This window comes from Schistocerca piceifrons, chromosome 3, assembly GCF_021461385.2.
Source record: "Schistocerca piceifrons isolate TAMUIC-IGC-003096 chromosome 3, iqSchPice1.1, whole genome shotgun sequence".
In the NCBI taxonomy this organism is placed as follows: domain Eukaryota; kingdom Metazoa; phylum Arthropoda; class Insecta; order Orthoptera; family Acrididae; genus Schistocerca; species Schistocerca piceifrons.
The window spans coordinates 513204421-513220915 of NC_060140.1; the positions used below are offsets into that span (position 1 = coordinate 513204421).

General features: G+C 38.2%; 1 protein-coding gene across 1 annotated transcript in view; it reads right to left on the minus strand.

Annotated features, from left to right (window-relative positions):
• Positions 1 to 16495, minus strand: part of LOC124788789 (protein kinase C-binding protein NELL1-like) — a 466052-nt gene that overhangs the window by 67738 nt on the left and 381819 nt on the right. Inside the window, exon 16 of the mRNA XM_047256072.1 lies at positions 15382 to 15431. Within this exon, the coding sequence (XP_047112028.1) occupies positions 15382 to 15431 (50 nt within the window). The remainder of the gene's footprint in view (positions 1 to 15381; positions 15432 to 16495) is intronic.

Here is a 16495-nt window from a genome sequence, read left to right on the forward strand (position 1 = left end):
ACTAATGACAGGCCCAAGTAAAAAAACCCTATTTCTACAATGAGGTTATAACTGTAAATCAATCTGCCATTTTTGCCTGTCTTTTCCAAAGCAATACAATATTCACCATGCAGCTGTATTTTCTCCATATCTAAAAAGAAGTTACGTCAATGAACAGTGACTCATTACATTCTTTTTGTATTTGTAATAATAAAGGACAAAACAGTAATGCCTACTCATCTTGTCATAACGTCAAGTTATGTATAGTGGATACAACCAGCATCACAGAACTATGATTTTTGGGTGCACAGATATGTAAAGATAACTGGTATAATATGTAAGGGTTAATATGTACAGAAAAAATATTAAAATCAAACAAAACGTTCACAGGAAAGCAGATACATAGATTATGAAGAGAAAATATGAGACTGATGTGGTAGAAATAAATAAATAAATAAAGATTTATTGAAATGGAAAGCATGTTCCTAAACAGTAACCACTACTCAATAAAAACATTTTCTTACTATCCAGATCACCACCAGAAACAAGCACTTCGAAATTATTATTATTATTTTCATTACAAGCTTCTCACTTCATGCAACATCCATCTGCTCCTTAAACATAAATCATCAGCATTAAGAACTTTTCACATTAACTGTGCCAACTTCAGAATAATATTTTATCTTGTGGGTCAAAAATTTCTAAATATATTGGGAACAGTGATTGAGCTACAGAGGCATGGAATTTCAGTGAACTTTTTCTGGATTTCTGCTCACCAAAGCATCCAACAAAATGCATATGTGGACCTACTCTCAAGGAATTCAATGAGCTGGGGGCACTCGCTTATTTCAGACTTCAACACGTATGATCATTTATCTGAACTTCAAGTTGCAGCATTTATGAATGGAAAAAAATGAGAGGAAGCAAACTGGCACAAAGGCCATCAATACTGTAATATAAACTTATGCCCTCAGAAGATCATGATTGCAATGTAGGAGGCAAATTTTCCCCTGCTATACATAGAGAATAAGCATAAGAGATTTCCTAACTAATTTGTGTAATATCAAATGAAGACTGAATCACTTATTCTTTTCCTGAGAGTGGTATCATGATGAGACATTCAGTTTGGGCAAGAGGTTAAGCAAGAAGAAACACCAAATCCTTACTACATGGTGGGACACATGAAATCGACACGTAAAGTCAACACATCAAACGACCCTCCTCTTCTGTGTCAAGTTTAAATAAAACTCCTCCAGGATTCCCAATACACATCACCGTTCACTGTCATATCAAAGAACCCCCACAACACATGTGGCAGAAATGGCACATGAAACACCAATTTTTGCATCATGCAATGGTCTCTGGTGGATAGCGTGTGAATTTTCTGTCAACCCATACCAGTTGTTTTGGGAATTTATGCACCCAGACAGGTGAAACCAAGCCTCATCACTCATGATGAGTCTTAGTGGGTTCAAGACATCAACGGCAACATTTCTCAACAACCATGAACAGAAATGCTTTCTGTTCATCAGCTGTTGTCAACTGAATAATTAATTGATTACACTGCTGTTTTTGAAATAAATATATACCCACTTACAAGTTCATTGAGCTTAAACTGTTCACAGAGTTTCTCACCTGTGTAATATATAATCCACCTGATGTTGGACAGTTCTCTAGCTTTGAATCTGCACCCTCAAATCTTGACTCTTTGTATGAACACATTCATGTAACTGGAGAAATCAACATTAAGTTTCTAAACAACAGCCCTTCTTTCTAAAAAGTTCATGTACATACTTTCCAGCACAAATCTTACACTAATTCCACATGGGCCTAATCAGCATATGGCAGTATCAATATATGGGGGTTGCTCGAAAAGTAATGCACCACATTTTTTTCCTTAAACAATTCTTTATTGAACACAATGAGAATTACTCACACAGAAGGATGTTGTTTTATCTACACACCCTATTTTTCCATGTTATCTCCATCCCATTCTATGGCCTTCCTCCAGCACAAAACAAGGGCCTGTATGCTGGGTCAGTATCAGTCCTTGTCCTGGTGGTGGGGCCAGTGCTTTACTGTGTGAATCACCTCCTCACCATCCTCAAAATGTCTTCCACGAATGGCATCCTTTAATGGCCCAAACAAGTGGAAGTCTGAGGGGGCAGGTCAGGACTCCAGAATGGATGGAGTAACACTGTCTAACCCTGTTTTCTGATGTGTTCAGCAGTCCTCAGAATTGTGTGGGTCCAAGCATTATCATGTTGCAGCAAAACATCTCCTGAGTTGCTGTGGCACCAAAGTTGCCAGAAGCACGTCTTGAGTTATGTTAACGTGTTGACATATGCTTCTGAATTAATGGTACCACCTCTTGGCATCACTTTCATGGTCCCAGAACAGGGTGATCATAACCTTACCAGCAGATGCAGTTGCTTTGCATTTTTTCTTCTGTGGGGAGTGGGAATGGCGCCATTCCATCGACTGTCATTATGTTTCAGGCTGAAAATGGTGAACCCAGGTTTCATCAACTGTCACAATTCAGGATAAGAACGCCTCCCCCTCATATTCAAAACATTGCAATAAATGAAGACAAATGTTTTTTCCTGTGTGATTTGTGACCCACCATTAGACACCACAGGACCCACCTTGCACACACTTTTGAATATCTAAGAGTGTGGATAATTTCAGCCACACTTCCTTTGTTGATTGATAGATGCAGTGTCAACTGCCAATTTGTAATTCATCTGTCCTTCTGAATGACAACATCAGCTCACTGCAACATGTCAGGTGTGACAGCCACAGCCGGCTGGTTTGGCCAAGCAGTTGTAGGTGATTCAGTCTGGAACAGCGCAACCGCTACAGTCGCAGGTTTTAATCCTGCTTCGGGCATGGATGAGTGTTTGTCCTTAGGTTAGTTAGGTTTAACTAGTTCTAAATTCTAGGGGACTGATGACCTCAGATGTTATAAGTCCCATAGTGCTCAGAGCCATTTTGTGACAGCCATGGATGTTCTCCCCGACCACTACAAATCATGGAGCTCTGCCAAACTGCCTTCTGATGACCTCACCCTCTGTACTTCTGTTGACAGCAGATGCTCCACAGACTTTCCACAAGCATTTGTGACTATTCCCCATAGTTTCCTTCTCTGCAGTGAGAAGTTCAATGGCGGTATATTGCTTGTAACATACATCACCTACAGACACCATTATGAAACTGTCCTGCATCTATGCTATGTATCAAAAGTGACAGAAACTTAGTGCACTCACTCAAGAGACTTCAAATAATATATAATAATGTTTCACATTTGTCTTTCTGGGCAACCCTCACATTTGTAAGCAAATTTCCAAATAGAATAATTCACACTGATGAGATGTCTGCACCAGGCTTGTCTGCTTATGATGTAATATTTCTACATCTACATCTGCACTCCGCAGATCACTGTAAATTGCATAGCAGATGGTACATTCGATTGTAGCAGTTATTAGGGTTTTTTCCCATTCCATCTTGTCCTCACAACCCCTACGAGAGTGTTATGTAGGGGGTTGTGGTACGAGGTATGGCCACAAAGTAAGTTCAATTTGGTTACATAAAACAAACATGTACAGATACAGAAAAAATATTTATTGTACAAAAATCTACAACTGTTAAACTACTTTTCTACATAGCTTCCGAAATTTTGTAGGCACTTTCATAGTATGGTACAAGTTTTTGTATGCCTTCTTCATAGAAGGTTGCTGTGTGTGTATTCAACCATGTGGCAACATGTTCTTTCAGCTCATCATCATCATTGAAGTGTTGACCACCATGACCACCAAGGTCAGATTTTAGGTGTAAGAGGAGATGAAAGTCGCTAGGAGTGAGGTCCGGGCTGTACAGAGGATGACCAAACATGTTCCAGTGAAATTCACATAAGAGATGTTTCGTCATATTCACTGTGTGAGGTCAGGCATTATTGTGGAAAAAACAACACCTTTTCACTGTAATCCTCGGTGCTTGTTCTGTACTGCACAGCGCAATTTCTTAATTGTTTCGCAGTAACCATGTGCATTGACTGTTTGGTCTCGTGGTAAGAAAACAATCAGCAAAATGCTTTTTCTCTCCCAAAAAATGGTGCACATGACTTTTCAAGGTGTCAATATTTGCTTAGGCTTAACCTTCATTGGGGATGATGTGTGCCTCCATTCCAGTGACTGCCATTTTGTTTCAAGGGTGTCATACGATCCCCAAGTTTCATCCCCCATGACTATCCAAGAAAGAAAACAATCACCATCTTCATTGTAGCATGTCAAAAACTGAAGTGCACTGCCCATCCATTGTTTTTTGTGTTGTTCAGTAAGAATTTTGGATACCCAACATGAGCAAAGTTTTTGAAATTTCAGTTTTTCAGTAACAATTTCATGAATTAGTGATCGTGAGATTTGCAGAACACCCATAGCAAGAGCACTAAGTGTAAACTTCTGATTGTGCTTAATCTTCTCTTCAATTGTGTGAAGCAGTTCATCAGTAATCACAGAGGGGGGGCCACTTCGTTCTTCATCGGGCATTTGATCATGTCCTTCATTGAACAGTTTGACCCATCTTCTAACCATTGAATCACTCATAGCATTTTGTCCATAAACCTTGCAGATTTGCTGATGAATTTCCTTTGGTTTAACTTTCTTTGCGCTTAGAAAACAAATCACAGATCTGATTTCACACGTGGCAGCATTTTCAATTACAGTTGACATTATAAAGAAACACTACAAAAGCACACATCGGCAGGAGTGATCTGGAAATGGCGTACTCTTCTCCTTGAGTCAGAGTAACTGCTGCACATGTTCAGAACTGTGACTGTAGAGCTGCCACAGATAGAAACAGAAACGGAATTTACTTTGTGGGTGACCCTCGTATATTCATAGAGTCATCATTTAAAGCTAGTTCTTGAAATTAAGTAAGTAGGCTTTCTCAGGATGGTTTATGTCTGCCTTCAGGAGTCTGTCAGTTCAGTTTCTTCAGAATGTCTGTCATACTCTACCATGGGTAAAATGAATCTGTGACAATTTGTGCTGCCCTTCTTTGTACACATTCAACACCCCTCTTAGTCTGATTTGGTACAAGTGCCGCATGCTTGAGCAATATTCTAGGATGGACTTCATGAGTGATTTCTAGCCAATCTCCTTTGTAAACTGATTGCATTTCTCAAGTGGTCTACCAACAAACTGAAATCTATGATCTGCTTTACCAATCATTGAGCCTATGTTATCATTTCAATTCATATCCCTACAAAGTGTACATCAGGTACTTGTATGAGTCGACTAATTCCAACTGTGACTCATTGATATTATAGTCATGGGAAACCATATTTTTTCATTTTGTGAAGTGTAAAATTTTCCATTCCTGAACTTTGAATGCTAATTGCCAATCCTAGTACCACTTTTAAATCTTATCATATCTGACTAAATATTTATGCAGCGCAATATATGCGTGCAATATATCTTACATTTCCGCATCCCTCCTGACCTCAAACTTCATTAGTCATTGTCCCCATCCATCCAGCCCCTTGCCTGTTCCCATTCCAGCACTGCACAGCCCTCATTCCACCATCATACCCAGTCTTTTTCCTTCTCTCCTTTTCTGCTAACCCCCCACCCCTCCCCTGCCAAACGTCTAACCTCCCGACTGCACACAGCTGCCCTACTCTCTCTCGATCTTGTCCCTGCGCACTTCCCAGCAGCACTTCACAGTTCCCACCCTACTATCCTTTCCCCTCCCTGCCCCAGCATCCTCCTTACCCCTACCCAGTCGCACTTCCATCATGCACTGGTGCTGCTGCTTGCAGTTTGGGTTCAGTTATCGGAGACTGCAGTCATGTGTGTGTGGATTGCATTTGTGTGTGTGTGTGTGTGTGTGTGTGTGTGTGTGTGTGTGTGTCTGTGTGTGTGTGTGAGTGTGTGTGTGTAGTCTATTTTTTATGAAGGCCATACTGGCCAAAAGCTAATTTGTGACCGTCTTCTTGTTGTGGCTATCTGCGACTCAGCATCTCCAATATATGGTGAGTACCAACTCTCCTTTTCACAATATTAAGACAAGAAGATAAAATGACATCAAAATTATTTTGGACTTTGTACTGTGACTGAGAAAACCACAGTGCTGATTGTACTGATTTTTGTTTTCACCAATAAAAAATGGTAAAAACTAATTGTTTTGGGAAGTGGGTGAAAGATTTTAATGATCCTTAGAGAGGCTTCATTATTTTGAATGTACAGACCAGCACTGCAGTGTTGCTCTTTGGCACAACAATGTACAAGGTCTCCCAAATTCAAACACATAGAAAATCAGTGCAATTTGCACATATGTTTGCATATATAAACTGATTTCCAAATTTTCTTTCTTTGAAAGCATATATGTCAGATAGCTTTGATTCAAAATTCAAGATTCTAATATTTTGGTGTTAGTGTCATTTTCACATAATCTTTCATCGGCTGTGTCAATACTCATATGTATCATATTATAACACATATTTTTGAACATTTGAGAGTACTGAAAAAAGCTCGTACTATATCATTGATAGTAATCTTAATTTGTTCTTTTCAGGTACTTTTGATAACAACACCCTTGTTCAAAAACAATTGTTCCCTAATTTCATTGCATATTTACGTGAAAAAAAGCATATTTTTGAGAGTTTTTGAATGCTTGTAAACACATATTTTTGAAAAATTTCATAAGTTTCACGTGTTATAGATAAGTTATTTTGATGTAAATTGACATTTGTGATTAAAGTTACTGTAGATAACTAACATATCACATTACATTAGTTTTCTCTTTTGAGAGGAATAGACGTTGTTGTTGTTGTTGTTGTGGTCTTCAGTCCAGAGACTGGTTTGATGTAGCTCTCCATGCTACTCTACCCTGAGCAAGCTTCTTCATCTCCCAGTACCAACTGCAACCTACATCCTTCTGAATCTGTTTAGTGTATTCATCTCTTGGTTTCCCTCTACAATTTTTACCCTCCGCACTGCCCTACAATACTAAATTGGTGATCCCTTGATATCTCAGAGTATGTCTTACCAACCGATCCCTTTTTCTAGTCAAGTTGTGCCACAAATTTCTCTTCTCCCCAATTCTATTCAATACCTCCTCATTAGTTATGTGATCTACTCATCTAATCTTCAGCATTCTTCTGTAGCACCACATTTCGAAGCTTCTACTCTCTTTTTGTCTAAACTATTTATTGTCCACATTTCACTTCCATACATGGCTACACTCCATACAAATACCTTCAGAAAAGACTTCCTGACACTTAAATCTATACTCAATGTTAACAAATTTCTCTTCTTCAGAAACTCCTTCCTTGCCATTTCCAGTCTACATTTTATATCCTTTCCACTTCAACCATCATCAGTTATTTTGCTCCCCAAATAGCAAAACTCATTTATTACTTTAAGCATCTCATTTCCTAATCTAATTCCCTCAGCATCACCCAATTTAATTCGACTACATTCCATTATCCTCGTTTTGATTTTGATGATGTTCATCTTATATCCTCCTTTCAAGACACTGCCCATTCCGTTCAGCTGCTCTTCCAGGTCCTTTGCTGTCTCTGACAGAATTACAATGTCATTGGCGAACCTCAAAGTTTCAATTTCTTCTCCATGGATTTTAATACCTACTCCACATTTTTCTTTTGTTTCCTTTACAGCTTGCTCAATATACAAATTGAATAACATCAGGGATAGGCTACAACCTTGTCTCACTCCCTTCCCAACCACTGCTCCTCTTTCATGCCCCTCGACTCTTATAACTGCCATCTGGTTTCTGTACAAATTGTAAATAGCCTTTCGCTCCCTGTATTTTACCGCTGCCACCTTCAGAGTTTGAGAGCCGGTATTCCAGTCAACATTGTCAAAAGCTTTCTCTAAGTCTACAAATGCTAGAAATGTGGGTTTGCCTTTCCTTCATCTATTTTCTAAGATAAGTCGTAGGGTGAGTATTGCCTCACGTGTTCCAAGATTTCAACGGAATCCAAACTGATCTTCCCTGAGGTTGGCTTCTACCAGTTTTTCCATTTGTCTGTAACGAATTCGTGTTCGTATTTTGCAGCTGTGGCTTATTAAACTAATAGTTCGGTAATTTTCTCATCTGTCAACCCCTACTTTTTCTGGGATTGTAATTCTTATATCCTTCTTGAAGTCTGAGGGTATTTCGCCTGTCTCATACATCTTGCTCACCAGAAGGTAGAGTTTTGTAAGAGCTGGCTCTCCCAAGGCTATCAGTAGTTCTAATGGAGGGTTGTCTACTCCCGGGGCCTTGTTTCAACTTAGGTCTTTCAGTACTCTGTCAAACTCTTCACGCAGTATCATATCTCCCATTTCATCTTCATCTACATCCTCTTCCATTTCCATAAGATTGTCCTCAAGAACATTGCCCTTGTATAGACCCTCTATATACTCCTTCCACCTTTCTGCTTTCCCTTCTTTGCTTAGAACTGGGTTTCCATCAGAGCTCCTGATATTCCTGCAAGAGGTTCTCTTTTCTCCAGAGGTCTCTTTAATTTTCCTGTAGGTAGTATCTATCTTACCCCTAGTGATATACACCTCTACATCCTTATGTTTGTCCTCTATCCATCCCTGATTACACATTTTGCACTTCCTGTCAACCTCATTTTTGAGACGTTTGTATTCCTTTTTGCCTGCTTCATTTACTGCATTTTTGTATTTTCTCCTTTCATCAATTAAATTCAATATCTCTTCTGTTACCCAAGAATTTCTATTAGCTCTCTTTTTATGTACCTTATCCTCTGCTGCCTTCACTATTTCATCTCTCAAAGCTACCCATTGTTCTTCTACTGTATTTCTTTCCCCCATTCTTGTCAATCGTTCCCTAATGCTCTCCCTGAAACTCTCTACAACCTCTGGTTCTGTCAGTTTATCCAGGTCCCATCTCCTTAAATTTCCACCTTCTTGCAGTTTATTCAGTTTTAATCTACAGTTCATAACCAATAGATTGTGGCCAGAGTCCACATCTGCCCCTGGAAATGTCTTACAATTTAAAACCTGGTTCCTAAATCTCTGTCTTACCATTAAATAATCTATTTGAAACCTGTCAGTGTCTCCAGGCTTCTTCCATGTATACAACCTTCTTTTATGACTCTTGAACCATTTCATCATATATTTCCTCAATTTCTTCATCATCTGCAGAGCTAGTTGGCATATAAACTTGTACTACTGTGGTAGGCGTGGGCTTTGCATCTATCTTGGCCATAATAATGCGTTCACTATGCTGTCTGTAGTAGCTTATCTGCATTCCTATTTTTTTTTTATTCATTATTAAATCTACTCCTGCATTACCCCTATTTGATTTTGTATTTATAACCCTGTATTCACCTGAGCAGAAGTCTTATTCTTCCTGCCACCAAACATCACTAATTCCCACTATATCTAACTTTAACCTATCCATTTCCCTTTTTAAATTTTCTAACCTACCTGCCCGATTAAGGGATCTGACAATCCACACTCCACCCCATAGAATGACAGTTTTCTTTCTCCTGATAATGACGTCCTCTTGAGTAGTCCCTGCCCGGAGATCCGAATGGGGGCCTATTTTACCTCCAGAATATTTTACCCGAGAGGACGCCATCATCATTTAACCATACAGTAAAGTTGCATGCCCTCGGGAAAAATTACAGCTGTAGTTTCCTCTTGCTTTCAGCCGTTCGCAATAACAGCACAGCAAGTCTGTTTTGGTTAGTGTTTCAAGGCCAGATCAGTCAATCATCCAGACTGTTGCCCCTGCAACTTCTAAAAAGGCTGCTGCTCCTCTTCATGAATCACACATTTGTCTGGTCTCTCAACAGCTACCCTTCAATTGTGGTTGCACCTACGGTACGGCTATCTGTATTGCTGAGGCACGCAAGCCTCCCGACAAATGGCAAGGTCCATTGTTCATGTGAAGGGGGGGAGGGGGGGACGGGGTGGGGAATATAGATTATCTGCATTTATTGTAAATTAACACTAGTGTTGAATGTGTTAATGAGCATTACTTCAAAAATGGTTAAGTGAAACAGTAAACTGTATACCATGTTCTTCTGTTGTAATGGGTATCTCAGTTTGGCTGTTAATCACTTCAGTTTTCAGTTCTAAAAGGCATTATCCTTACAAGTGCACCAATCCCAAAGTTGGAAGAGAGTCAGTAATCTTTGTTTAAAGTTATTTGTTTATTGTTCTGTCAAATATCTCACTAGCCACAATGCAGCCCTGCTGTATGCAATTGATGAATTAGCTGCTGCCCATAAACAGCTGGAAAATAGCCCCAACTACCGTCAAACGATTGGAAGCTGTCATGAATGGGCATGTTGGGAGGGCTATTGAGAGTCATGTACCAGAGATATCAAAGGTACCTCAACTGTTATCTTTTCTTGTGGATACTGTATCTTCAGCAGAAAGTACAGGGTCTACTAGTACTAATGTACTTGAATGTGAGTGGTGTGTCAATGGTAGATCCAGATGCCCTGTGCTGGGGATATGAGGACAAGGGAGAGTTAGCCCCTCTTTTACTATAATCCAGTGTAGATCCCCAAAACAAAAGTTCTGTCCAGCAGCTATGAAAAAAACATAGGTCACACCCATTTACTATAAGGGTGGTACCAGTGATCCACAAAACAACTGTCCAATATCCTTGACATCTTTTTGTTGTAGAATCTTAGAAAATCTTCTGAGCTCAAACATTATGAGATATATCAAACAAAATGACCTTCTCCATGCCAACCAGCACAGATTCCAAGAACATCAATCACATGAAAGCCAACTTGGACTTTTATCACATGAAATACTGTAAACTTTGGATCAAGCTAGTCAGGTAGTTGCAGTATTTCTTGCTTTCCAAAATGTGTTTGACCCACTACCACGTCTACTTGAAAAGCACATCATGTGGGGTATCAAATGAAATTTGTGATTGAACTGAGGATTTTTTGGTAGGGAGAAAGCAGCAAATAATCCAGGATGGGAGTCTTTGACAGATGTAGAAGTAATTTCGGGTGTGCCTCAGTGAAATGTGTTGGGACCACTGCTGATCAGAAACTTCCTGGCAGATTAAAACTGTGTGCCCGACCGAGACTCTGCTAATCATGTTGCATATTAATGACCTTGCAGATAATATTAATAGTAACCTCAGACTCTTTTGCTGATAGTGCAACTATCTATAATGAAATACTGTGTGAAAGGAGCTGCATAAATATTCAGACAGACCTTGATAAGATTTAAACAGTGATGCAAAGATTGGCAGTTGGCTTTAAAAGTTCAGAAATGTAAAATTGTGCACTTCACAAAATGAAAAAGCCCAGTAGCTGATGACTCTAATATCCATGCATCTCCGTTGGAGTCAGAGAAGTCATACAAATACCTAAGTGTAGTACTTTGAAGTCATATGAAATGATCACATAGGCTAAGTCATGGGTAAAGCAGATGGTAGACTTTGGTTTTTTCGTAGAGTATTGGAGAAATGCATTCAAGTTACAAAGTAGAATGTTTACATATCACTTGTATGACTCATCCTAAAAAATTACCCAAGTATGTGGGATCCATAGCAAGTAGGACTAATACACAGAATGGCAGCACAAATGGTCACAGGTTTGTTGATCAGTGGTAGAGTGTCACAGACGTGCTAAAGAAATTGAACTGGCAGACTCTTAAGGACAGACATAAACTATCTTGAGAAAGCTTACTTACTTAGTTTCAAGACCTGGCTCTCCAAGACGATTCTAGGAATATACTACAACCACCTTTGTATTGGTTCCATAAGGATTGTGAGGAAAAGGTTAAACACAGTACCCGTGGAGACATTTAAACAATTATTCTTCCCATGCTCCATACATGAATGGAATGGGAAAAAACCTTAGTAACTAGTACTCATGCTGTGTCCCATGTTAAGAGGAGGCAAATGCAAAAGGCTAGGAGTGCATTAATCATCAACAGTTCAGATGTGCTGTAAACAACGTTACCCCTTAGGGAAATGGCCGCAAGGCACAAAAGGAACAGCATGTGCAATCATTGTGTATGCCTGGAGGCCTCATTTAATATGTTGAAGAGGCTATTCTGGCTACCACTGAGGGTACAGGGTGCATCCAACTGCACATTGTGGTACACATTGGGACAAATGATGCCTGTCATCTGGGCACAGAGTTAATACTTGGATGATACCCAGCACCTGGCAGAGAATGTTTAGAATCCCAGCCTTTCTCACAGAGCTCCAACAAAGCTCCCAATCTGCAGCATTGTTCCCAGAACTGACCCTGGCTCTTTGGTTCTCAGTTGGGTGGAAGGCTTGCACCAGCAACTACAAAAATACTAACCCTGGTTCTTTGTTTATGAGTTGGATAGAAGACTCAAACGAGAGACTGAATTTGCAGCTGAGTTAGCCCTTCTTTTATCAATAGTACACTGAAAAACTGTAGAACAAAAAATTGTACCCAATGGTTGGGAGAAAGACTAGGCCACAGTCACCTACAAGAAAGGCAATAGAAACGATCCACAAAACCACCATTCTACATCCCTGACACCCATGTGTTGTAGAATCTTAGAACATATTCTGAATTCAAATGCAATGACATATCTCAAAAAGATTCCAAAAAAAGTCAGTAATGTAAAACCACCCAACTTATGCTTTTGACATCCTGAACTGACAAATCAAAGAGTCAGATAAATGTAGTGTTTCTTGACTTCTCAAAGGCATTTGCCTCACACATATTCTTGTTCTCAAAAGTTAAACATATGGGGTATTATGCAACATTTGTGACTGGATTGAGGATTTCCTGGTGTGAAGGGCATTTTATCTTCGATAGAGTCACTGACAGATGTAGAAGTAACTTCAGATGTGCCCCACATAAGTGTTTTGGGACTCATGCTATTTATGTTGTATATTAATGATCTTGTACACAATATTAATGGTAGCCTCAGACTTTTCACATGTGATGAAGTTATCGATAGTGAAACACTATATGAAAAAACCTGCATTTCATTATTAGATTTCAAAGTGGTACCAAAACTGGGAACCTGCTAAAATGTTCGAAAATATAAAACTTTCACTTTACAAAAAGAAAAAATGTACTATCCTATGACTACAATATCAACAAGTCACAGATGCAATCGGTCAGCTCATACAAATATACGCATGTAAAAAGTTTAAGGATATGAAATGGATTGATCACATAGTTAAAGTCATGTGTAAAGTAGGTGGCACACTGCTGTTCATAGGTGTAATACTACAGAAATATAATCAGTCCATGAAGGAGATTGCATACAAACCGCTTGTGTGACCCATACTAGAACACTACTCAACTGTTTTGGACCCATACCCAATAGGACTAATGGGTTATATCAAACAGATACAAAGAAGATCAGTATGTATGGTCACAGATTTGTCTGACCCATAGGAGAGTGTCACAAAGGTATTGAAGGAACTAAACTGGCAAATGCTTGAAGTTAGATGGAAATTTTTGTAAAAAATCCTACTTAGAAACTTTCAAGTACCATTCTTAAGTGAGGAATTGAGAAGTATACTACAAACCATAACACATTGTTCCCACAGGGATCATGAAGACAAGATTAGATCAATTCCAGAGAGCACACAGGCATTAAAGCAATCATAATTCCCAATCTTAATATATTCATTTAATGACAAATATCCATCCCTAATAACTGGTATAATGGGATGTATCCTCTGCCATCCACATCACAGAGCTTTGCAGAGAGAAGATGCATATTGAGATCTATTTAATACAATAATCATATTGCTTGTTTCAAAAGATAATTTTGTAAGATAACAGGGAGAGGAAATATGCAAAATAAACTAACATACACGTCTTCAGGTCAACACAATGTAGGAGGTTTCTAAAGGTGAAACACATTAAACTGGACTTCCTGATTAGTTGGCCTAGGCACTGTTCATTTTAACTTGTTATCCAGCTAAACCCCACGGAATTTTAGACAGTGTGGTACATTTAGTGTGTGATAATTAACATCTATTTCTGATGCTAACAGGTCATTATTGTGTGTTTGAAGTTGCATAATATGCCTTTGTAAGAATAAGACTTAATTCAACTGTTAGCTTCAATCTGCTTGTAGGCCTGTTTAGTTCTATGGAACATGATGTGTAAGTAACTTAAATAAATGTGATATACACATATGGCATGGTACAGGACCAGACAGGAAATACGCCTTTGCTCAGTGTTAAAGTTTAAGACAAAATACACTCATAAAGCATATGGCAAATGTTACCATGAATGTTACAAGCCATAGGTGCATGATAAAAGTCATAATTACTCACTTAAATGTGAGGTACATAAAATGCTATGTGAAGAAGATAATGATGATGGATACTATGCTGATAAGACCAACAGTTATAGTAAGAAATTTAAATATGAGTATGACTGTATGTACTTCCTTCAGAGAAAGAGAATACTTGAAACTGCGAAGAAGCGTGTCAGATGTTGCAGATGGAATGACTTTACAAGTACATAAAAAGAACAGGAGGAGGAGAGGGTGGGGGGGCAGGGGGGGGGGGGGAGGGAGGTGTATGAATGCAGGGGTACTCTAGGCAGAACAAGCACTTCATTCCCTTCAAAATAAAAAAAATGCTACTGCTCCCTCCATTTTCAGAAACCAAAGAAGGAGAAACCCAACGTCCCAAAGGCTACGATTCAATCCTGGAACATATATGTCAATATTTTGTTCATTCGTTTTATTCGTATGTTTCTTATTTAGTACATTTGTAAATGCTCCATTCAACAGTTTATTATTTAAATTTGTATTAGTCTTACAATAGCAACTTTGCTACGATAATGGAAAGTCCTCAAGAACATAAATAAGGGAAAGAGCACAAGTAATCACTCGCTGTATGCTGGAGATGTTGAGCAAATGACACACATGTAAAGGAGGTAGAAAACATTGCCAAGCTTTTGGAGAATGTCCTTCTTCTTAGCAATATTTTCACTTTTCTTTACAAGCCTGTTATCTAATCACCCCCTAAACTGAACACTGAGTGATTACCTGCACTCTTTCCATTATTATTATTGACTTATGGTATCTCATTTTTTGAATATTGTACAGAAAGTCACCTATGTCAGAAATAAGATCCCATGAATAACTGTTATGAAAACTCAACATTTTGTTTTAATTTATAATTTTTTGCATTAGCTGTCAACACTTGTATGCTTCTAAAACTACACAGGAAATTTTTTTTCAAAAAATTTTCCTAGGTATGGCAGCATGTAGAAAATACTCTACACATCATATCTCAGCATAATATCAGAAATCCCAATAAATAATGAGTCCTTTCAATTTGAAAATACATAATCATGACCAGACAAACAGATAGCTTTTATGGCTAAAAATATTAATATTTAGGAAGTGTAGGAGCCACGTGATTTACCGATGCACACAACACGCGGTATTGCTCACCAATTGCGCGCAGTACGGCACCTGCAAGGGAAGTCAGTGTTACTACATAGTTAGTTACAACAACACAGAAAAAAAACAAACCATCCAACAAAGTGTTTCAATTAGTAACACATCATTACTGCCAATCATATTAAAGTAATATGCCAAGTTAGTTGGTTCTATAAAAACAATAAGTTTAGAATTTGTTTTATTACTATTGGTTAGTTTTGTTACACAGTATAGAGTCATAAATTAATTGCTTCAACAAAATAAGTATTGCATAAAAGTTAATGAAGCATGTCTGACATTTTTATAACTGTTGCTGAAGTTTCTGAAGACATAATCATTTTAATAATGTTCAGAGCTCAATGTCAGAGGGTGATCAGATCCAAAACATGTCACACCCTTACACAATGCAAACTGCATCCTGTTAATACTGAGTAACAATCTAAATAAACATAGAAATGCTTGGGCATTTCATTGATGCATGCAGTCATTAAAATTAACACATTACTTTTTAAAATTTTTGTTTCAGCCTTTTCTTTTAGCTTGAGTATTTTCAGTTCTTTATACAATTGCATGTTTTATATTTGATCTTAACAGGTATTCTAAATGGAAGTGATTATTTTTAGTTCTTTATATCAGAGTTGAAGTGTTATCTGAAGACAATGTGTTGGGTACCAATTATAAATTGTTAAAAAATTACTCATTACTTAATTTCATCTCAAAATCACAGTAATTGTCTCCAGTCACTTTACATGTACTGCCAATAACCTCCCTAAAGCAGGCTGTGAAAGAAACAAAAATAAAGTTTATTTAATACATAATACTTCACTATGAGGCTTATATCCTTTCATTATCTCCTCTTCAAGTATTTCTTTTTGAATCTTCATAATAACTGCCTAGAATTTAACTGAAATTTTTGCGTACAATATAAAGTCTTTTTACCATGCTGACATCATCTCAAGATTGCAGCTGAGCTTGATCAGCAATCTGTATTGATGTTTCATCAAAAATTTCTTAGAACTTCTGAGTTAAAGGACATAATGATGACAAGCACAATGTAATGAGCTATGTATACAATAAGTGGTGATGATATGCATTTC